Below are 23128 nucleotides of genomic sequence, written 5' to 3' on the forward strand. Positions count from 1 at the left end.
ATTATTCCAAATGTTGTGAAGCAGGGGGTGATGTACATACAACAATTAAGATGTTTTCAGCCTATTTGACCTGCTCAACATGGCGGAAGGAACAGGACGTCTCAGAGTCGGAAGCGGGGAAGACGCTGCGCCTGCGTAGTGGCTCGCCTCGGGTCCCTGTAAAGATGTCTGAGCAGGCGGGGAGGGAGCGGAGCGGAGGACCCGAAACAAACGGACAGAACCCGCGACTCTCCGCAACTTAACCGGTCAAGGTAAGGGCAAGCGGCCCTGCAGAGCCACGCCGACGGCATTGACACGCGGCGGAAGGTTTCGGTCTTCAGATGAACCGGACTAATGGCGCGCAGGGCGGCTGAGTTTGTAGTATAGAGCAGAAATTCTGTGCGGGACGCGTAGCTCTGTGGCAGGGGCGTGTCCGCCATCTTGTCTGAGAAGTGGCGCCTAAACAGCAGCTGTCGCTCTGAGCGGAGACCAAGCGGGCCGCGTAAAATGGCCGTTAATGATGACAGCAAAAGGCGGCCCGTTTTCCTTTCTGTGGTTTTAATTCACTTTAGCCTGGTTTAGCCCGCCGTGGACCGGTACTGAGAACCGCTGTGTTCGTGTCTTCAGCCCGGGCTGCAGAGGAGCAGCCGCAGCAGCTTTTTGTTGCGCCCCCCCCCCTCTTCGCCTCCTCCCCCTCTTCTCCTCCTCCGTGTTTGTTTGGAAAGCCTGCCAGGCGCATGCGTGTAACCATAGTGCTCGTTTCTGCGTATGAGAAAGAAAACAGGATTCATTTAATTTATTCACACAGCGTTTTAATTTCACATCAGATGCACACAGACACCGTGTTATCGGTCATTTTGATCAGATTAAAACTCTATTGATATTGTTCCGTTTGCCACCATCTGTCTTGAAACCGCCACATTCAGACGGTCCAGCTCGGCCCGGACCTTCAAGTTGTCAACGAGCTGAAATCTGTCACAGTTTCACTGGTCGAGTCCGTTTGTTTGTTTCAGACCGAAATTACGTCTGCACAACATCTATCTGCACATACACCTTCTCATACAACCACTGTCAACTCTATAGAGCTGCAACTAACAATTGTCTGATTATTTCATCTGTACATTTTCCTGATTAATCGTCTCATTGTTCATTATGTTTTAACAGGAGAGGCTTTTAGTTCTAACATGATACTTTGGTTTGTTGTTATAACAAACTTCTATAGACAACAACACTAACGTACATTTTTAAAGTGTCTCTTGAGTTAATCAACATCAAAGTAATCTGCAACTATTTTGATGATCGATTGATGTTGCAGCTCCAGTTTGAACGTCACACCAGCTCTAAACACACATACACTGTGTTTGGTTTATAGCTGCAACTAATTAATATCACGATCCATTAATCTGTCAATGTTTTCTGGCTTAATCGATAATCTTTAAATTTGTAAAACATCATAAAACAATGAAAAATGTCCTTCTCAGTTTCTTTTCATGATGTCGTCACATGTTTTTAACTCTTAAAACATGACTTAACTGATGACCATTATTAATCATTAATCAATCGACTAATCATTTCAGCACAAATTTTTTCAAAGCATCAGATATATTGTCTCAAGTTAACCCCTGAGTGTCTGACAGAGTCTCTGACTGTTCTGATGTCAGTTATTATTGATATTCAGTGTGAAGAAAACTAACATCAGTATAAATGAAAACTACTTACAGGTCTGAGGTCAGCCAGCATAACTCCTCCAGTAAAAACACATTGAAGGAAAACAATAATACATAACAAGTATTAATATTTAGTTTGTTATGGATGTTTAGATGATGTAGTCCGTGTCTGTTATCTGTGTGTGTGTTTTAAATGACAGTAAAGGGAACTTAATATCTCTTAAACTCTGACAACCTGAGGCTGACATTTCTGTAAAATAATGAAAATATAATATCTGGGTCACTCTCATGTTTGATTCTGTTGTGGGGAAAAGAGAAACCATATAGTCTCATGTCTTGTGGCTGTAAATTGTTGTTATCATAAACAGTCTCAACAATCCAAGATTTCACCCGTGTTTTATATTGAAAGTTTGTGTGTCTTCCTGTCCAGGCAGGTTGATGTCATTCTGACAAACAGCTGAGATGTCCAATGACAGCCAGGGATCGGTGAAGGGAGAGGCGCCCATGATGCCATCTCCCTCTGTCTCCGCCTCCTCTCAGGAACCACCCCTTTCTCCGTCCACCACCTCCAAACCACCTGAGCTCCCAGGTACACCTGTCTGTCTCTCACCTGTCTGTCAGATGAACTGGTCCAGGCTAGATGGTCTAAGTGCTGTTCTGTCTCTCTGACCTGTCTGTCTGTCAGATGAACTGGTCCAGGCTGGATGGTCTAAGTGCTGGTCTCGGAGGGAGAACCGACCGTATTATTTCAACAGATTTACCAATCAGAGTCTGTGGGAGGTGCCAGTGCTGGGTCAGCATGACGTCATTGTGAGTAATGTCACTGTTTCTTTTAATGATCACCTCAATGATCCACAACAGAGGTTTCCAAACTGTGAGGTGGGAGAGTTGAAGGGGGTGTGTGGAGGGAGAGAGGTGAGACAAAGGCCCTGTTCACACCTAGCATTAACATGGGTCTTTGGTGATCTGATCGCAAGTGGTCTAATACCAGGTGTGAATGCACCCAAGAAGCATTGAGGACTCATTGCCATCCGATGCTGAGGGACAGGTGAATGCAGGTTTTGTAAAAACAACAAAGTTATTGTAGTTTGTCAGCAGGTGGAGCTGTAGCAACAACATACAGCTTATGGAGGACATTAATACTCTTTAACACACTGACCTGAATCATTTCTTTTATTTCAATCAAATTCAAGTTTGCTCCTTTTTGTTTGTTGCTCACCTCATAATTGTTAATGATTGATAAGAGTGGTGGGGGCATGACAGATAGTTTAAGAACCATGGGCTTGGAGACATTACTGCTAATGTCCATGAATAAATGTAAATAAAGGTAAATAAATGGCCAAAGGTAAATAAATGGCCAAAGATCCACTTAGAAATTGTAGAACAAAGTTGCTCCTTATAACTGCAAAACTCGCCTTAGAATCCTCCTGTTTTGAAGTTTCCTTCAGTGTCACAGTGATCCAGTGATAGTTGTCTGTACATCAATGAGGCACTGACTTCATGGCAACATTATACTGCCTGTTTACATCCCCTAAAGCATTATGGGAACTGTAGTTCCAAAACATAGAGCACAATTATCCCCCAAATAGAAATCAAATAATGATAAGAGGACAGTGTCTAACATAACATTTTTCCCCACTTGGCCAGTAGATCAGACATTTACTGGCCCGGCAATCAAAAAATGAAATTATTACATGTATCAGTATTGTTGTAAGGTTGGGAACAATAAATGAAATGCACCCTTCCAGACACTCAGTGTGTTCAGGACATAGCTGACACCATCATCTGCAAACTATACAAAACATATGTGGTGCATATTTTACATAATTTCCTGTTAGTATAAAACAGTATGTTGACTTTATTGTATACTAACTTTAAATATTAGTATGTTTACTGTGTACAGGTAGTCTGGAACTGAGACTCTGCAATTACCTGTCTTTCTGCCTGCCTGCCTGTCTGTCTGCCTGCAGTCTGATCCTTTAGGTCTGAATGCGGCTCCAGCAGAGGGTGGAGACAGTAACCTTGGTAATGGTCAGAGGAAGAGGAGGAGCTCCGAGGAGCAGGTGGCAGGGCCGAATAGCATCAAACGAGCTAAGGTAAAAAAACTGCCCACCTGCAACTAAACACACACCTGATCATGTGATCAGTTTATAACTTTAGAGTTGACAGTTAAACCAGTGAGTGGTGTGCAGTAAATTGTGGGAGTCAGGTTTAATCTGACAATGATAGTCTGTATGTTGTTTCCAGGTGGAGCCCACGACGCCCATCTCTCCCAGCACCCCCGGGATCAAACCCTGGAACTCTGCCCCAGAGGACAAACAGGTCCAATCGGCCACGCCTACAACTCCAAGCCCCGCCCCCGCTCCATACAGGCCAGCTGTGTGAGTATTGAGGCCACGCCCCTCCCAGTTAGCATCTTAGCCTCTGTGTTGATGGCATTTTGTATAAACCTCCTGGAGATTTAAGGGTTATATTATATTACATTACATTGTTGAATTGTTTATTGTTGTTTTTCAGTATCTACTGGGATCTGGATGTCCAGACCAATGCTGTGATCAGAGAGCGCGCCCCTGCCAATCACCTGCCCCCCCACCCTGAGATTGAGCTTCAGAGAGCTCAGCTGGTTACCAAACTTAGGCAACACTACCACGAATTGTGTCACCAGAGAGAAGGTACCATCACATCTGACGGACTTATTCACTGCAGATAAACTGGACTCACACCATGTCTCTGTGTTCGGTCTGAAAACAGATTTACTTACTGTCTCTGGAGGTCATCCAGAATTCATTCAACAATAGTTACATATTTAACCCTTTAACACCGAGTGTGTCGTAGGAGACACGTTTGCGCAAGCGCACTTTGGTTTACCATAATTACGTCATGGTTTGCACTATCGGAAACATTCCAACGGTTTCTGAAAGCTGAGACGTTGCGCTTTACAGCCAGGTTCAGGTTTAAAGGGTTAAAACCTAAACCTCAAAATGGTCCGCCTGGACCTTTTTGCTTATTTTGACTGTGAGGCGCGAGTGAAATTACCGTAATGACACCATATTGGCTGTAAAGTGCAACGTCTCAGCTTTCAGAAACTGTCAGAATTTTTCCGATAGCGCAAACCATGACGTAATTATGGTAACCCAAAGTGCAGTTGCGCAAACGTGTCGCCGACGACACACTCTGTGTTAAAGGGTTAAATGTGGTTTGGAGTTCTAAGACAGTAGTTGAGTCTGCGCTTGAGTGAAGTGGGAGCCGGTTTACTATAGACAGCTGTACTGATAAAAATTACCACTACTGACTTGGGAGTGGCAGTGGCTCAGCAGGTCGAGAAGGTCATCAACTCGAAGGGTTAGTGGTTTGATCCCCGGCTCCTCCATGTTGAAGTGTCCTTGAGCGAGAACCTGAACCCTAAATTGCTCCTGATGGTCATCGATAATGTTGTTAGCAGTCCATTTTGACTTGGGGCTTGTTGGACTTGACTTGAGACTTGACCAGGGACTTGTTGGTCTCAACTTAGGGCTTCACCAGGGACTTGTTGGTCTTGACCTGGGTCTTAACCAGGGACTTGACACTCTGGACTTTTTGGTCTTGACCAGGGTCAAGTGGATAGTTGAACTATACTGTCTGTCCGTGGTTCAGGTATTGATCCGCCCAGGGAGTCCTTCAACCGCTGGCTACTGGAGAGGAAAGTGGTCGACAAAGGTCATGACCCCTTACTGCCAAGTGACTGTGATCCCGTCATCTCCCCATCCATGTTCAGAGAGGTCATGAACGACATTCCCATCAGGTACCTGTTTGTCTGCCTTACTGACTGTCACAATTCTGCGAACTGTCTGTATTGACCTGGACTGGATCCATATTCTGATTCTAATCTGTTTTTATATATTGATTATGTATTAACATCTGTGTGTGTGTGTGTGTGTGTCTCAGGTTGTCGCGTATTAAGTACAAAGAGGAGGCCCGGAAGCTGCTGTTTAAATACGCTGAAGCTGCCAAGAAGATGATTGACTCCAGGTAGGTCACAACAGACAACCAGATTTTTATCCTACTGAGGTCATCAGCTGGTGGGGGGCTGATGTTGAGGGAGCTCTAACCATTTCCCTCTGACATGTGCAGGAATGCGAGTCCAGAGAGCAGGAAGGTGGTGAAGTGGAATGCTGAAGACACCATGAGCTGGCTGCGCCGAGATCACTCTGCCAGCAAGGAGGACTACATGGTAACTTCTGACTCTTAACCTCTTCTGCCGTTTTGCTGTGTACATTCTTCGTAAGATGTGTAGTCTCAGGCTGTTTAATCAATTGTCCATAACAAACACCGTGTTCGAGCACAAGGTGGTTCTTAAGTGAACCTGGTTCCAGAACAACTTAGGCGAAAGGCAGATGACCAACTTTGCAGTTGTATCATCAGGTCTGCAGCAAGCTGAAGGAGGAGTCATTTCAGGTTGTTTGGTCCTGGGACTCCTGAAGCAGCAGACAGGTATCAGAAGGACAGGGGATACTGTCGGACGGTGTAAGGAACTTCTGAACCAGACTTAATGTCCTCCATAGAGGAGACAGAGCTGGAAGGCTTGGGGAAAGACTTGTCCGTTTCTCAGAGGTAGTCAGAAAGCATCTCAAGATTCACCCTAAGATGCTGAGGGCTCGGGGCAGTGTGGGGCTGTCTTGGTTTAGACACCTTAAATGTCATGTGGAGGTCAGGGACAGTACCTGGCAGACCAGGATGGTCGTTGGGACAACCATGGGACTGGAGTCCAACTATCAGGGTATCGCACTACTCAGTCTCCCTGGGAAAGTTTCTGTCAGGCTGCTGACAGGAAACTCTGGCTGATTCAGGAGGACTGATGTGGGTTTTGTCGAGAGGTCATGGGAGTTTGTCCATTCAGTCTACATGTGTTTTGTGGACTTGGAGAAGGCTTGTGACCATGTCCCCCGAGGTATCTTGTGGAGGGCACAGTGGGAGTCACAACAAGTAATTCAGTTCTTGCGAGTGAGTGAGTGATAGTGTTCGCATTTTCAGCAGGAAGTCAAATATGTTCTCAGTGGGTGTTGGACCCCACCAGGGTTGTCATTGTCACAGATTCTGATTGTGTTTTCATGCAGTGAGGTGTTGAGAGTGTATGTATGATGGTCTCAGGATTGTATCTCTGTGGGTGATGTGGTTCAGCTGGCTTGATCGATCTGTGACCTCCAGTGAGCACTGGGGCGGTTTGCAGTCAAGTGTGAAGTGAAGGTTGGACTGAAAGTCAGCATCTCCCAGTCTGAGGTCATGGTACTCTGCTGGAAAACGATGGATTGCTCCCTTCAGGTTGGAGTGAGTCACTGCCTCGAGTGAAGGAGTATCTCAGGGTGTTGTTCACCAAATAAAATGGAATTGAGGGTAACATCGAGTTTTAGATTAATAGGCAGGCATCAGTAGTTACATGGACACTGTACTGGACTGTTGTGGTTCAGAGAGAGCTGAGCCTATAGATGAAGCTCTGGATTTACCAGTTGATCTACGTTCCAACCTTCACCTGTGGCTCTATGAGGTGACTGAAAGAATGAGATCACAGATACAAGCAGCTGAACTGGACTGAGCTCATATCTGGAGAGAACTTGGAGTAGAACAACACATTAATGTTGGAAAGAGTCATTTGACATGGTTCAACCATCTGACTAGGATTGTTTAGTTACAGGCTGTGACTTATCTGAAGAAGTTTGTTATCTGACCTGAGAGCCGGTGTAGGTCGGGTCACAGGAGTTCTCCTGCAGGGAGCATGACAAGCCAACTGATGCTGTGTACTGAAGATGTTCTCACGTTCACTACGCCCACATGTAATGTATTTACTGTGTGTGTGTGTGTGTGTAGGACCGTTTGGAGCACCTGAGACAGCAGTGTGGCCCTCACGTCACAGCCGTCGCCAAAGACTCTGTGGAGGGAATCTGCTCCAAGATCTACCAGCTGTCTGCAGAATACAGCCGCCGGCTGAGACAGACACACCTGAGCCTGCTGCAGGACCCCCCCACAGGTACACACACACACACACCTGAGCCTGCTGCAGGACCCCCCCACAGGTACACACACACACACACCTGAGCCTGCTGCAGGACCCCCCCACAGGTACACACACACACCTGAGCCTGCTGCAGGACCCCCCACAGGTAGCCACACACACACCTGAGCCTGCTGCAGGATCCCCCACAGGTACACACACACACACACACACACACACACACACACACACACACACACACACACACACACACCTGAGCCTGCTGCAGGATCCCCCACAGGTACACACACACACCTGAGCCTGCTGCAGGATCCCCCACAGGTACCCCACAGGTACACACACACACCTGAGCCTGCTGCAGGATCCCCCACAGGTACACACACACACACACACACACACACACACACACACACACACCTGAGCCTGCTGCAGTATCCCCCACAGGTACACACACACACACACACACCTGAGCCTGCTGCAGGATCCCCCACAGGTAGCCACACACACACGTGAGCCTGTATGTATTATTTATATGTGTATTATGTGTTGTGTGTGTTCAGAGGCATGTGCGTCCCCCCAGCAGTCCCGGTTGGTCTACTGTTACCCGGTGCGTCTGGCGCTGCCCTCGCCCCCCCTCCCTCGAGTAGAGCTGCACTTTGAGAATGATGTGGCCTGTCTGCGCTTCAGAGGAGAGATGGTCAAAGTCAACAGAGGTCACTTCAGCAAACTGGTCAGTAGTGATGGCGGTAGTCTGATACTACTGATACTGCTGTTACATGAAGGTCACATTCAGGTGTAACAGCAGGTGGCAGATTAGCTGTTAGCTGGACATCCGAACTACTTGATACTGTAGTATTGGTACCACTGATGCAATTTTCAATTCAATTCAATTGCAACACTGATGTTAGTACTACTGTTAGAAGACTCATTAAACTGTAGTACTGCTAGTTCAGCTCATTAAGTTACTATGAGACATGAATGTTAAGTTGTTCAGGAGGTAACAAAAGTACTTATCACTGAGGAAAAAAAAACTGTACTGAAATCAAGTAATTACCAAAAATAAGAAATTTTTATTTATGTTTTTGCTGTGAGTTTCATTGACCGAAGCTTAAAGGTGATTTGAGAAAAATGGTCAAGTAGAGATCAACAGGAGTTAAGTGAATGAGAACAGTGATGTCCACCAGAGAGAGTTTTCAGCAGAGTATGGATGCATTCAGACCAAATCCGGCATTGCGGCGAACTCGCCAGTCCTGCCATTCATTTTGAATGTGGGTAGTCAGTTTCAACTTTTAGCTGCAGAAAAAAAGATTAAACTTTTGGAGAAACACAACCACACGCTGATCGCTGCAACGCCTGATTTAAATAAAATATAACGGGTAAAAATGGAGGAAGAGTGGAGTTTGTACAGTAGTTCCAACAATTACATATAATCCCATAACAGCAATTTTAGCAGTGAAAAACACAGTGGCTGGTGTCCACCAGCAGAGGGCAACTTTCTTTTACATCGTGTCCAAAGTGCATCTGTCTCTGTCCTTGTCCGACTCGCTGTCTCACTCTGTGACTGTCTGTATGTCCAGGAGTTGTTGTACAGGTACAGCTGTATAGACGATCCTCGCTTTGAGAAGTTCCTGTCCAGAGTCTGGTGCCTCCTCAAGAGATACCAGGTCAGCTGACTCTCTGTTAACCAATCAGGGTTTATCTGTTTTCAGCTGACAGTCTGTGTTTGGTAAGGACTCGGTTAATTGGTGAGTTAAAGAGGTGTGTGTGTGTGTGTGTGTGTGTGTGTGTGTGTCCAGGTGATGTTTGGCAGTGGAGCTAACGAGGGAACGGGCCTGCAGGGGGCGCTGCCGGTTTCGGTGTTCGAGGCGTTGAACCGACAGTTCGGAGTTTCCTTTGAGTGTTTTGCCTCGCCGCTCAACTGCTACTTCAAACAGTTCAGCTCCGCTTTCCCCGACATTGACGGCTTCTTTGGATCCAGAGGGTGAGACAGGTGTTAAACATACCTACACACTGTGACTGCAGTGATCTGTCTGTCTGTGTTTACCTGAGAGGTTTAACTGGTCAGATACACACAGACAGCTAATACACATCACTGAAGTTAGTCTGACACTGACAGACACACGGCATGTTTCTACACGTTCAAACATCTTATAATCACATTATGCACATGGTGTGATAATATAATCATACTGATTATATTATATATTACTATTATTACTATTATAAAGAGCACGGTCTAGACCTGCTCAATGAAAAGTGCCCTGAGATAACCTCTGTTATGATTTGGTGCTTTATCAATAAATGGAATTGAAGAGTATATATTATTTTAGTATACCTACTCTTAAAAGTTTAAGGCTTAAAACTTTGCTTTTTGATAACGCTTATAGTTAGGGCTGGCTCAGGCCTGCCCAGACCAGCCCCTAGTTATGCTGCTATAGGCCTAGACTACCTCCAATGCATGTTACTAACTTTATATCTTCCCGGAGTTTCTTTGTGCTTTGTCGCTTTGTCTCGCAGGTTCCTGTGGATCGTGGTCCTGGTACGCCTGGCTGCTGCAGCCGCTTGACTCTCATCACTGCAGTTATTATTATTAGTTGTAGTTCTGTTACTATTAAAGTTGTTATTGCTATTGTTAATCATGTTTCAGTTATTGTTACAGCTGTAACTACTATTATCAGTCATATTTCCATTGTTATAATTATAGTTGCTATGGCTACTACTGGTGCTGCCATACATCTCTGCCTGTCTGTGTCTCTGTGTGTGTCTCTCTCTCTCTCTCTCTGTGTGTGTCTCTCTCTCTCTGTGTGGGACCTGTTGGTCTCTGTAATAACATTATAAAGAATAGACCTGCTCTATTTGTAAAGTGTCATGAGATGACTTTTGTTGTGATTAGGCGCTAGATAAATAAAATTGAACTGAAATTGAATAGTATTTAGTGTAACCAGTATGATTCAGACCAACTCTTTATAATGTTATTACAGAGACCAACAGTTCCCACCATGAGAAGCACTATGGTCTAACCCTTTGAGAGACAGAAACCGCGAGCAGAACCAGACTCTAGGTGGATGAGAGACAGACAGAGTCGTAGAGACACAGTAACAACTTTAATAGTAACAGAACTACGACTAATAATAATAACTGTAGTGATGACAATCAGGCAGGCCCATGGCAGCAGCAGCTAGGCGTACCAGGACCACGATCCACAGGAACCGGCGAGACGACAAAGCACAAAGAAACTCCGGGGAAGAGATAAAGCTAGTAACATGCATTGGAGGGAGATGAATGTGTAAAGATGGAGAGGGAGAGGAGGAAAGCTCGGTGCATCATGGGAAGTCCCCCAGCAGTCTAGGCCTATAGCAGCATAACCAGGGGGCTGGTCCAGGCAGGCCTGAGCCAGCCCTAACTATAAGCGTTATCAAAAAGCAAAGTTTCAAGCCTACTCTTAAAAGTAGAGAGTGTGTCTGCCTCCCGGACCCAAACTGGGAGCTGATTCCACAGGAGAGGAGCTGAAGGCTCTGGCTCTTGTTCTGCTTTTGGAGACTCTAGGAACCCTAAGCAAGCCTGCATTCTGGGAGCGCAGTTGAAGACTAGTTTATCTAGTGGGGTAATAGGGTACTATGAGCTCTGTAAGATATGATGGTGCCTGAGCAGTAAGAGCTTTGTAGGTCAGGAGAAGGATTTTAAACTCTATTCTGGATTTTACAGGGAGCCAGTGCAGAGAAGCTAATACAGGAGAAATATGATCTCTTTTCCTGGTTCCTGTCAGTACACGTGCTGCAGCATTCAGGATCAGCTTCAGGGACTTATTGGGACAGCCTGATAATAAGGAATTGCAATAATCCAGCCTAGACGTGACAAATGCATGGACTAATTTCTCTGAATCTGTTTGAGACAGGATCTTCCTGATGTTTCAATGTTACGGAGGTGAAAAAAGGCAGTCCTTGAAGTTTGTTTTACGTGAGAGTTAGTATGAAGTATGAATATATAGTATTGCAGTACTTCATATTCCCAGTATGAGTATATAGTATTATAGTAATGCAGTATTCCAGTGTCATTAACTCAGCGTGTGTTTTCAGGCCGTTCCTGTCTTTCTGTCCAGTCAGTGGCTCATTTGAAGCCAACCCCCCCTTCTGTGAAGAGCTGATGGACGCCATGGTGACGCACTTCGAGGTTAGTTCAATATGTTGTACTAGTTTGTATCATAGACTATAAAGATGGACGACATGACAGCTCCCCAAAAGTGAAGCAAAAACATCTCTATTGCCCCCTGGCTGCTGGCTACAGTAAGCCCCGCCCCCTCCATGTTAGTGGATGGAAACTAAAAAATCTAAGCAGGTGGGTAGTTCTTATCTCGCTGATGTTTGTTCAAGTGTTCTCGGACCAGTTTGGTTTTAATTTGTTATTTGATGCTTTAAAAGCGGGGGGAAACGTCATGATTGACAGCTGTGATTGACAACAGCTGTTACCTTTTGTTGTCATTCAGAGCACTGGTAATCTGCATTAGATCCTAAAAAGTTGGATTTTGGACCATGGTGATCCCAATCCAATTTTCTTTGAAAAACCTGTACAAAAGTAAGACAGCTAACCTGATCCTGGTTAGAAAAAAAGGGATTTCCAAATCTCCAAATTTCCAAATCAAACATTTTTGAACAACTGGCCTCTGGGTTTCGTGCCACCCAAGACGATTGTAATTGGTTTAAAGAAAAACAAACAAGCCTGAATGATGATGGGTCAGTCTGGCCATGTGAGACTACTGTATGATCAATGTCGTCTGTCGGAGGAGGTATTGCGTACTTCTAAACCGGTCTGTACCGGTCTGTATTGTGTATACCGGTCAACATATTGTCTCTGTCTGTCAGGAGCTGTTAGATCAGTCCTCTGAACCTCTGTCCTTCATCGTCTTCGTCCCTGAGTGGCGTGACCCCGTGACCCCAGCTCTGACCCGCATGGAGGGAAGTAGATTCCTCCGTCACCAGCTGAGCGTCACGGCCTACGAACACGAGTATCGCTCAGGGAGCCAACACCTCTGCAAGAGGTACTGATACCTGCACTATACTACACTGATACTACACTGTACTAATAACTAGTCTCTACTACTGAGTACAGCACCGCAATGACTACACTATACTTTTCTGCACAGTGGTACACTTACTGTAATTGATTAAACAGTCCCATGTTTGTCACTGCAGGGAGTAGATGTACTACACTGTACTGTAGTGTACTGATACTCCACAGTACTACATTACACTCTGTATCTGTGTGTATTTTCAGAGACGAGATGTACTACCGGGCGGTACATGGTACTGCAGTACTCTTCTTACAGAATGACGCTGGTTTTGCGAAGTGGGCTCCGACTCCAGAGCGTCTGGCCGAGCTGACGGCTGCGTACCGCCCCTCCCCCTCACGCCCATCCTCCCTGTCCTCTCCTGGCCCCGCCCACATCGCTCCTGGAGACAGAGACTCTGCCCCCAAGGCAGCTGATAGGCCACAGAGCGGCGTGATGTCACCCGGTGGCCATGACAACAACAACAACAACAACAACAACAACAGCAGCAGTAACAGCAGCAGCAGCAGCAGCAGCAGCGGTAGCAGCAGCAGTCCTCTAGACAAGATGGCTGCCGTATAGATGGAGTGTGGCTTATAGTGTGACCACGCCCCTTCACCTGTTGGAAAGTTGTTTAAAGTTTCTCTGTTTTACAGCGTTAGTTTGTCTTGATCGTCTCGTCTGTTCAGATTGTCCCTCACCAGCACCTGTAGCACACCCTAAGCTTCTGTCAGCATACCCACAATGCCGTTCTGCCTCCGCCGCCAACAGGGGGCGAGGCCAGAGCGTCCCTCTCAAACCTTTAATCCATTCTTTTGGCTTACACTGTGTCCCTTCAATCTTGTTCGTCCCCCTCACATCAGCTCTTCTGATTGGTTGAAGCTCTACCTTCACAGTATCTGGAGCTTTTCTTTCATCTGCAGCTGATTCACGTCCAGGTGTGGCTGCTCCTGTTGCTTAGTAACAAGCACCGCAGCCAATAAGAAGATGTAGTTAATCAGCCAGCAGCAACATGCTGGGGCTCCAGCAATAAAAACCTTTTCATTCACCAGTGATGTCATCTGTGATGTCACTGCTCCTCTGTGTCACTGGAGGACTTCTGATTGGTCCCCGCACCGACAGGGCTTGGTGATTGGTTGACAAGGCAGCTATCGTTTCTATTGGACTCGTCATTCTTTGTAGAGTCGGACAGAATCCAGCGGCGTCCCGCTTCGGGCCCCGCCTCCTCGAGACAGCCTGGCCAATCGGTGTGCATCCTTCAGAGGATGAACCTGCTCAGTCAACAGTGGATTGTGGGAAATGAAGAATTCGGTGGGCAGGAGAAGGCAATGAGGTCACATTTACTTGTGGAAGGAGGCGGACTCAGAACTGGGACTCAGACTGGTCAGCGAGGACAGACGTCTCCTCAGAGGTCCCATCAGACTTCCTGTGGTCAGGATTAGGGTCATTATTAAACAGGTTTGATCATAGACATGATGGTCACATCCACCATCACTGAGGAGGGAGGTGTGTTGTCCTCCATCTTAAAGCTGCTTTAACAGAGTTGTGAAGTGTGAAGAGTTTTTTGGGATTCCTGCAGTAAAAGTCTAGTTCATGTTCTCATAGACTGTATTAGTTTCATCATAACACCACATTTAATTCTGACATTACTCATTCTTTATTCTAGTAATATAACTTTGTTTTCAAAATTATTTTTCTTGAACATCATGACTTTTCTTGTAATACGGCTTTTTCCTAAAAATTGTGACTTATCTCAGTGTATTTAGTAGAAATATAATTTTTTGTCAGTCCATTGAGAACATGAACTTGTCCTGCAGGTTTCTATGTTCACGAACATCAACAAGATCTTAAGAAGAAATCTTAAAATAATTAAACAATGAAAAGTACTTGACGAACCAGCGACTCGTCACACTTTGTAACTCGCTGCCAGCAGGTGACTCTTTGTTCTCTGATTGGCTGATGAGTCGTCCTATCGAGGGTCTGTCTTCGTGTGACATCAGTTTCTGCCCCAGCAGCAGCAGCTGTGTAGATACTGTACAGTTAAACTGATATGAAGTCTGTTGATGTTATTTTATCATCTGCTGTTAAATTGATTGAAAAAAAAAAAATTTTTTTTCTTATTTGATTTAATTTAACAATTTTTAAAAAAGAGATGGAGATCTGTTTTCTGTATTATACAGCTCATGATAGTTTGTTTTAAACTAAACCAAAGTGTTATTAAGAGTCTATATCTTGTATGTAAAAGTAGAAGTGTGTATGCATCAGTAATGCTGAAGTCTAACCAGCAGAATACTCCTCCACCTTATTTTTATAATTCTCAGCTGTTTCTGTAAGTGATCTCTTTTTGTTTTCTTTTGGTTATTTGGGGTTTTTGTTGTGCATGAAACCTTTTGGATTCTAAAGGATGTTTGTATTCCTGAATATGTGTTTCAGGCCGAGTCTTCGGATGTCGCTGCGTCACGGAAAATCACACAATGTTTCTACGTTTTCATTTTGTTTGTTTCAAAGTTTCCTTTAAAGGAGCAGTCCAACATTTTGGGATATCATCAAGTGTAAATCTGGAGTTGCTGGACGATGGATTTTTTTCTTATTTGATGGAGCACAGCTAGTGGTTTCCCCATGCTTCCAGTTTTTGTGCTAACCTAGGATAATGTTGGATTATTCCTTTAATATTTCTGAAAAGTCAGTAACTTTGTGTTCCTGTGAAACTACATTACGTTGACCAAAGAAAACAAATTGGAGATGTTTTATTGTAATTTAGAGGTGTTTTTTCCCTTAAGTTCTCGATTTCGATTTCTGTCTCATAATTTTGACAAAGATGTCATCATAATTACAGTTTCATCATAATTACAAGAAAAGTTTTATTATGTTTATATAAAACATCAAATTAGGAAGTAAAGACCTAATCTCATTATTCATTGAACTTTAATTTCTTGTGGTTATGACTTGTGTCTCATACTTAAAGTATTTTATTTTCTCATTATTTGAGAAAACTAACATTTTTATAATTGTTAGAATTACAAGAGCTTTCTCTAATTTTGAAAACTGACAGTTTTCATCTAATTATGAGATACAGATGTTGGGATAACGCTTCGTCATAACTACAAGATTTTTGTCTAAAAATTACAAAAGAAGATGTAGTGACTTGGAAGTTGCATCTTTTTGTGTAATTATGATCTTTAAGCTTGAATTAAGAGATCGCATCTCATGATTCTGACTCATAAAACAAGTCATAATTACAAGATAACGCCTCCAGTTGTTTTGTCTTTGCTGAATATGATTGACATTTGTTTCTTTATATTTTTGATTTAAACCAGCTAGTTGTTTGGTTTCGATTCAGTGAAGAAAGTTGACAGTAAAAACATCAGTTTTATAAAACCAGAAAAATCATCACAAATCTAAAACCTCTTGCGTCTGGTTGTAAATATGAAATGACTTTTGGTGTGACGCCCTGTGGCGACGCTGCAGGGCGATGAAGACCCGGCTGTGTTTGTTGTGGCTGGAGAATGTAAATACAGTCTGTCCTTCATCCTGCCTGCAGACAAACTGCAGCTTCACTCCCAGTAAAAACATATCCAACCCAGTTACACACCAGTCCAACTCGTCTTTCTCACTCACTCATCATTTACAAGTTTCTATTGATGTTCCAGCAGACTGAAACGGAGGAAAACACATTTAAACTCACCAAAACATAAAAACAGCACAAACATTCAACATGTTGAACAAATATACATCAATAAAACTCAGAATACTTAATATAAAAATATAAATAAAATACAAAAAAACAAGAAATCTCTACATAAAATACTGTGGAGGACTTCTGTCACGTCACAGTTAATGTAAGTATGTCTGTTCTATATCTCCTGTATAACTGCAAGAAAACAACTGTTATAATAGCAAAATATATCATAATTTGAGAAAACATTTCAATAGTTTTCTTATAATTATAACTTCCACATCTTACAACTTCAAGAGAGATGTATTTTCCCATTATTATTTAGATCTGTAATAAGTACGGAATACAATTATTGTAAAGGTGATCTGATAATGACGATATAATCATGAAAAATATTTTAGATATTTATCTCCTAATTTTACTTTATATCTAATAATTACAAAATCTCAGTTATTGGTATTTGTTGGTCATGTATCGACGTAATTACAAGATTTTTATGTCATGATTAATTGAATTTAATTAACTCCTGAATTAGATTAAGTTAATTTAGAAAAGACTTAATGGCAGTTTTCTTGTTATTAAACAACCGTATCTCATAATTTCAAGCAAACTATGTTTTATCTTAACTGACATTTATATCTCCGCATGGTTGAGTTTCCTGACGGAACACCGGGAGCGTGAGCTCGGTGGACTTCATCTTAGTCACGAGTTCTTTTTATTTGTGCAGGTGGTGCTTTTATTCTGAAGTGACTGGCCGGAACAGTTCTTAGTGTTGCTGCTACCTTCGCACAAGCTGACGAAGCCGAAGTGTAACTTCCTGGGAACAAACACAACCGCCAGGCAGTGTCGATTATTGATTATCAGTTTATCAGTAAACAGTCATTCAGCCTCTCGGTGACTCACGGTAACAAAACCGGTTACTGTACTTTGAAATATCCGCCCCGGAGATAAAACACCGTAAGCTGCTACTGTTAGCTTTAGCTACTGTTAGCCTAGCCTAGCAGAGTTTGCTCAGTTGGACCCGGGCCGGACTGGGTCAGCACCGTTTCCACCATGGGAGCCCACCGCAGTGAGGGAGGCCGGGACTGGCTGGAGCAGGATGGGACGGAGCAGCCGGAGCAGAGCCCGGTAAGAACCACAGCTACCGGTGGCTAACACGTTAGCTTAGCTTACCAGCTACTGGTCTGGATATTATGTGGTATTTTTGAAGTTTTGTTGAGCCTTCTAACAAAAATATCCAGCAACAAAATAAAACAAAAGTAGAACAGGCAGGTAACCGCACAGACGACAATGCGGTGGGCAGCAGTTAGCTAGCTTACATATGACCTGTCCCAGACCGTCAGACGCTGAACGATGTTTGGTTGCACCCTCCAGAAACACTCCCACTAAAGCGCTCTCATTGATCTTTAATCAGTTCCAACAAAATCTGAGAATCAACGGAGCACAGGTTATCAATACTCTAAATGCACATTTACTTAACTGCGGCACTTCAGTTTGGTGACCTGGGGCCTCATTTATAAACGTTGCTGCGCACAGAACGGGGCCTGAAAGAGGTGTAAGTTACTTCTCACGCCAAAGGTGAGATCTATAAAAAGAGACTTGAGGGGAGAATGAGCTCACCTGGACTAAACTCTGAGCTGTGGTGAACTGAAGCCAGATTGTATCATGATGCCTCTCACACATTTAATATCAAACGTTAATTATAGATCCACGTTATCAGAAACATTCTGCCAGTTTATCTATTTTTATTTTTTAAGTGTGTGGTCCTATTACTCACAAATGGGTCATTAAGTGTCGGTATTAAGTCACCACAGATTGGTGGAAGTGGTATGTCTGTAGTTCTCCTTGTGCTGATCAATAATCAGTGATCAATTAAACCATTAAAGTTACATTAAGTGACAGTGTGACAATATGAAGTCAGCTGATTAATTCATTAATCAATGGACCGAAAATTAAAAGGCAACTATTATTATAATTGATTGTTTGAGTCATTATGAATCAGATCTTCTGTTTTATGAAATCGATGAACAGAATCTGAGACTCAGTTAATCTACAGCTGGTGAAAAGTCTTTAAACGTTTTGACTTCAAGGATTCAAAAAGTCTTAAATAAGTTTTCTGTTGGCTGAATGTATTACATATTTAATAACATTTATTAACAAACAGTTAATAAACGTTATTAAATATGTAATACATTTTATTAAATGTTTCTCAGAAACAGAAACTTCCTCAGTGCTGATGTTCAGATCTGAAATGAATTATTTTTTAATTGATTAATTAATCCATTCATACTGTGTGTGTGCAGAAGCCGTGGAACTTGATGATCAAACACAGACAGATTCACAGACGAGGACGACGCTCACACATGACAGTCAGGTCTGTAGTGGGCTGAATTGTTGAATCAGATGACCTGAAGTCGGGACCTGCTGTTACTGACTGGTTCACACGGGTTTACACCACTCGTACTGTTGGTTTGTAGCAGTTCATGCTGATTTAACTGGGTCCAACTGTGTGTGTGTGTGTGTGTGTGTGTGTGTGTGTAGTTACACTGATCCTCAGGTGTCCATGGACCTGTTGAGGGCGGTGCTTCAACCCAGCTTCAATGATGACATCATGGCTGTCTTCAGGAAGTACCAGAAGGTCAGAGATCTCATGGGGGGGGGGGGGGGGGGGGGGTGGCGGACAGATGGGAACATGTGCGGACAGATGTGAGCATGTGCGAGCACGTGTGGACAGGTGTGAACATGAGTGAGCAGGTGTGGACATGAGTGAGCAGGTGTGGACAGGTGTGAACATGTGTGAGCATGTGTGGACAGGTGTGAACAGGTTGTTGATGTTCTCGTGTTGTTTTTGTTGCAGTTCTTTGAGAAAGCGGCGGAGAACGTGAAGGAGAACGTTGGAGACGATATTCAGACAGATCAGCTGATCAGAGAGGCCTCCAGGAACGTTCTGGAACATGTGAGATCACTTCGTGTTGTCTGACCTCTGACCCTGCTTGTCATGTGACCACCTGTTCTCACCTGTGCATCTGTGACGGTTTCCTTCACTTCATGTTTGAACAGAAAGCCAATGATTGGCTGCAGTGTTTCCCTATGATGGAGTTGTAGCAGCGAAGGAAAAACAAATACTTTCTGCATGTGTGCGCTCTCAAAGCGTCCTGCTGGGAGGTTTCTATGTCTGCCGGCAGCTGAAGGGCTCTAGAGGACTAAGTACAGGATCTGAAGCATCACTTCTCTGCCTTCTTCTGATCAGCCAGTCTCTTAAACTCAAACATGTGATTTGACAAACAAGCTACGAGTTTGTGTGACCCATATCATGCATTACATCTACTGGGTGTTAGCTAGCAGCTAGCTAGCTGTCATTCATTCACTCCTCAATAGTGTCGAACAGTTAAAGAGAACATCAGAAAGACAGGGACACGGTCTCTCCTCCTCCCTTCTTCTCTCCTCTTCCTCCTTTCTTCTCCTCTCCTGTTCTCCCCTCTCTCATCCTCTCCTCCTCCTCCCGTCCTCTCTCAAACACTGAGCTGACATCACAGCAAGTGTCGTATGATTGGCTGCAGCGTCAGCACGTCCTACAGGGTTCTGACCTTGTGACCTTTGACCTCAGCTGTCCGTTTCTATGTGTAGTTACCATGGTTTCCTCTGATGTCATCATCAGGCCAAACAGCTGTTTCCAGAGGGTGAGATGAAGAAGGCGGGGTCCGAGGTTGCCATCAAGGTAGGAACTGACCAATGAGCACATCCAGAACATGTTGTAACTTGATCCGGTTCTCATCTGGTTCTTTGTGTCCTGACAGAGGTCCAGAGCTGCTGATGAGGACTACAGTCAGAGAGGAAGCCCCCTCCTCAAGAAGGTACTGTCACCTCTGACCTCTCAGGTCATCACAAACCAACTAAACAGAGTCTGCATGTAAAGCAGTGACAGTAGTGAGCAGAGACTTGAGTTTCTACTGCAACATGGGACAGGTGTGACAAACAAGTGTGGCAGGTGTGACAGACAGGTGTGACAGACAGGTTTGACAAGTGTGACAAACAAGTGTAACAGGTGACAAACAGGTGTGACAGAAATGTGACAAGTGTGACAGGTGACAGACAGGTTTGACAAGTGTGACAAACAGGTGTGACAGGTGACAGACGGATGTGACAGACAGGTGTGACAGCTAACTGTGATCATTGTGTGTCTTTAGAGGAGGACTCGTCCAGGTGCGGCGGTGGTCTCTGATCGACCTCACACCTTCTCCACTCAGTGAGTATCTGACAGGTGACATTATCATCATCAGTATCCAAGTAGATTACAACACCTGACAGACCTGTGACTGTTCCTGTCCTCAGAGTGAAGCTCAAGTCTGATCCCATCAAGAGAGAAGGTCCAAAGGTGAGTCAGACAGACTAACTCATGCAGCATTATTCATACTGGTGTGTTTTCGACCTGTAATCTGACCAGGACTAGCCGGGACTCTGAGAGAGGACGGGATGGGACATAGGTTTAATGAGACCACAGAGACGACAGTTTTGAGTCATCAGAAGCACCTTAAAGTCTGATCTGGCAGGGAGCCAATGAAGGGAATTGAAAACTGGTGGGACATGGTCACAGGTTGTGGTTTTAGTTCAGATCCTCGCTGCAGCGTTCTGAACCATCTGAAGACTTTCAGTAGCAGTGAATGTTACAGTAATCCAATCCAGATGAGACAAAGGCCTGAATGAGGATCTCTGCATCAGGACAGACTTCATGTGAGCTAAAATTCTTTTTGAGAGAGCAGTTGTCGAGAGTTACTGTTACTTCATCAAACTGGTGTCATTACGTGACATCCAGGAATCATGGCAGACCAACAGACCTTAAGCGTCGCCGTCGTCTCCTTTACAGGAACATACAGCTGCGTGCATCAGACTATATGACATCAAACTTATTCTAAAACGGCATATCATTTGTCCAAGAGGTGAAATTTATAGAGAAAAGCAGAGAGCCAAGACCAGAGCCCTGAGCTGCTCCATGTCTCGCATCAGAAAATAGTGATGTGATTTTTATTAAGACACTAAGAGACTCAGATTACAGGTATGAAATGCTGCAGTCACCTCATGTTAATGTATTTTATGTGTCTGTTGTTGCTGCCACTACACCTGCCCAGGTGTTCACTGTCCCTCACTGTAACTAACTGATGATATCAACTGATGTCACTACACACACACTTCCTGCTGCACCAGCTGATAATCATCTAACATGTCAACACTCATGAAATAATGTGTTTCAGTGGGATCCGTCCAGACTGAACGACAGCAGCACATTTGTCCTCGGCTCCAGAGCCAACAAGTGAGTCAGCATCATGTTAGTAATGTTGTGACATCACATGTCAAGAAGGTCAACAGGAAGTGAGTCATCATGTGTTGTTGTGATGTTACTGTGCAGGGCACTGGGCATGGGCGGGACCAGAGGACGCATCTACATCAAACATGCTGATCTGTTTAAGGTAAACACACAGAGACGATCAGCTGACGTCTCACTGCAGCTTTACAGTTTGTTTCTGAACATGCTGACAAAGTAAAACACAATGTTGGTGTGTGCTGCTCTCTGATCACCAGCAGGTGTTAACGAGCTGTTGAGCTTCTTTAGTATTTAATGATCGCAACACAACAGGCACAATAAACATGAACACGTTAATGAAGTGACATTTAAAATTTGTCCAAATGTTAGAAATAACAACACATCACCATTTTCAAGTTCAGCCACAAAAGATTTGTCAGCATCGTCCTGAAGAACAGACGCCTCTGTTTCCTGTGTGAAGCTGTGATTCAACCGGAGCTCAGCCAGAACCTGTAGACATTCGATGTTCCTATGTGATCATGACTCCCGTCACAGCGTCTTCATTGTCGTATTTCCAGAGTTTGTTGTTTTGAACGTTTTGGGGTCTTTTATTAGACAGGAGACAGGAAGTGACATATAACAACACATCCTGAATACAGTGTGTGTTGTATGTGTGTCAGTATGCAGCAGATGCAAAGGATAAGCAGTGGTTGGCAGAGAGACACCACATGAGAGCGACAGGAGGGAAGATGGTGAGGAAGACAAATCACAACTTTAATCCAAACGCACAAATTTATATTTATATGTATCCGTACAAACAGTCACTAAAGGCTCATCATGCAGACTGAAAACACATTAACGTGTGTGTGTGTGTGCGTGTGCGTGTGTGTGTGTTCAGGCCTACCTGCTGATCGAGGAGGACATCCAGGATTTGTCTCGCAGTGACGAGTACAAGTGAGTATGATGTCATCCCCCTGTCTCCATGGTAACCGGCTCCACAGATGTGTCGCACTGGCTGTGGTTGCCATGGTAACGTGTGTGTGTGTGTAGGGACTGTCCAGATGTCAGGATGGACGAGTTGAAACCGTTCTCAGTTCCTCTGTGGATGGTGGAGAAGATGCAGAGAGCTATGGAGGCTCAGAGGGACGCTGACCTCTGACCCCCTGTAGTAAAAATGAAGAGCTAATGACAGAGCAGAGATTGATTATGTGACCATCACGGTCTGATCTAATTGGCTGCTTCCATTGTTTTTATTTGTACTCCTGTTCTTAAAAAAACTTAATAAAAATACCTTCTGATCCGACACACGTGGACCTGTTCACCTTCTGTTGATCAACTGAACTTTATTTTCTGGTTCATAAAGTCATAGACTGAAAGAATTCATGCAGTGGGTGTGCTGACCAGTACAATGCTGGTTTGTACTGTGTCACACCTGAGCAGGTAAACAGGTTTCGTACTGACCAACACTGAACATTAC

At 44.2% G+C, this 23128-nt stretch overlaps 2 protein-coding genes across 2 annotated transcripts; both read left to right on the forward strand.

Moving 5' to 3' along the window:
* The first annotated feature begins 204 nt into the window (after window positions 1–204).
* Window positions 205–14114, forward strand: pcif1 (phosphorylated CTD interacting factor 1). Its single transcript, XM_070902863.1, has 16 exons — window positions 205–251; window positions 2077–2235; window positions 2332–2456; window positions 3617–3742; window positions 3894–4027; window positions 4164–4318; window positions 5280–5427; window positions 5571–5654; window positions 5757–5856; window positions 7488–7647; window positions 8193–8362; window positions 9210–9296; window positions 9429–9613; window positions 11709–11802; window positions 12492–12667; window positions 12904–14114. Exons 2-16 carry the CDS (start codon window positions 2109–2111, stop codon window positions 13256–13258), a joined length of 2226 nt encoding a protein of 741 aa, XP_070758964.1. The 5' UTR covers window positions 205–251; window positions 2077–2108; the 3' UTR covers window positions 13259–14114.
* A 3026-nt stretch (window positions 14115–17140) lies between these two features.
* On the forward strand, window positions 17141–22954 carry LOC139282598 (deoxynucleotidyltransferase terminal-interacting protein 1). The gene is made up of 13 exons (XM_070902383.1): window positions 17141–17480; window positions 18656–18726; window positions 18894–18990; window positions 19210–19308; window positions 20011–20070; window positions 20150–20206; window positions 20540–20598; window positions 20685–20727; window positions 21602–21660; window positions 21757–21817; window positions 22332–22403; window positions 22550–22605; window positions 22702–22954. The coding sequence occupies exons 1-13, from the start codon at window positions 17406–17408 to the stop codon at window positions 22808–22810; spliced, it is 918 nt and encodes a 305-aa protein (XP_070758484.1). The 5' UTR covers window positions 17141–17405; the 3' UTR covers window positions 22811–22954.
* Window positions 22955–23128: the final 174 nt, after the last annotated feature.

This window comes from Enoplosus armatus, chromosome 3, assembly GCF_043641665.1.
Source record: "Enoplosus armatus isolate fEnoArm2 chromosome 3, fEnoArm2.hap1, whole genome shotgun sequence".
Lineage (NCBI taxonomy): Eukaryota > Metazoa > Chordata > Actinopteri > Centrarchiformes > Enoplosidae > Enoplosus > Enoplosus armatus.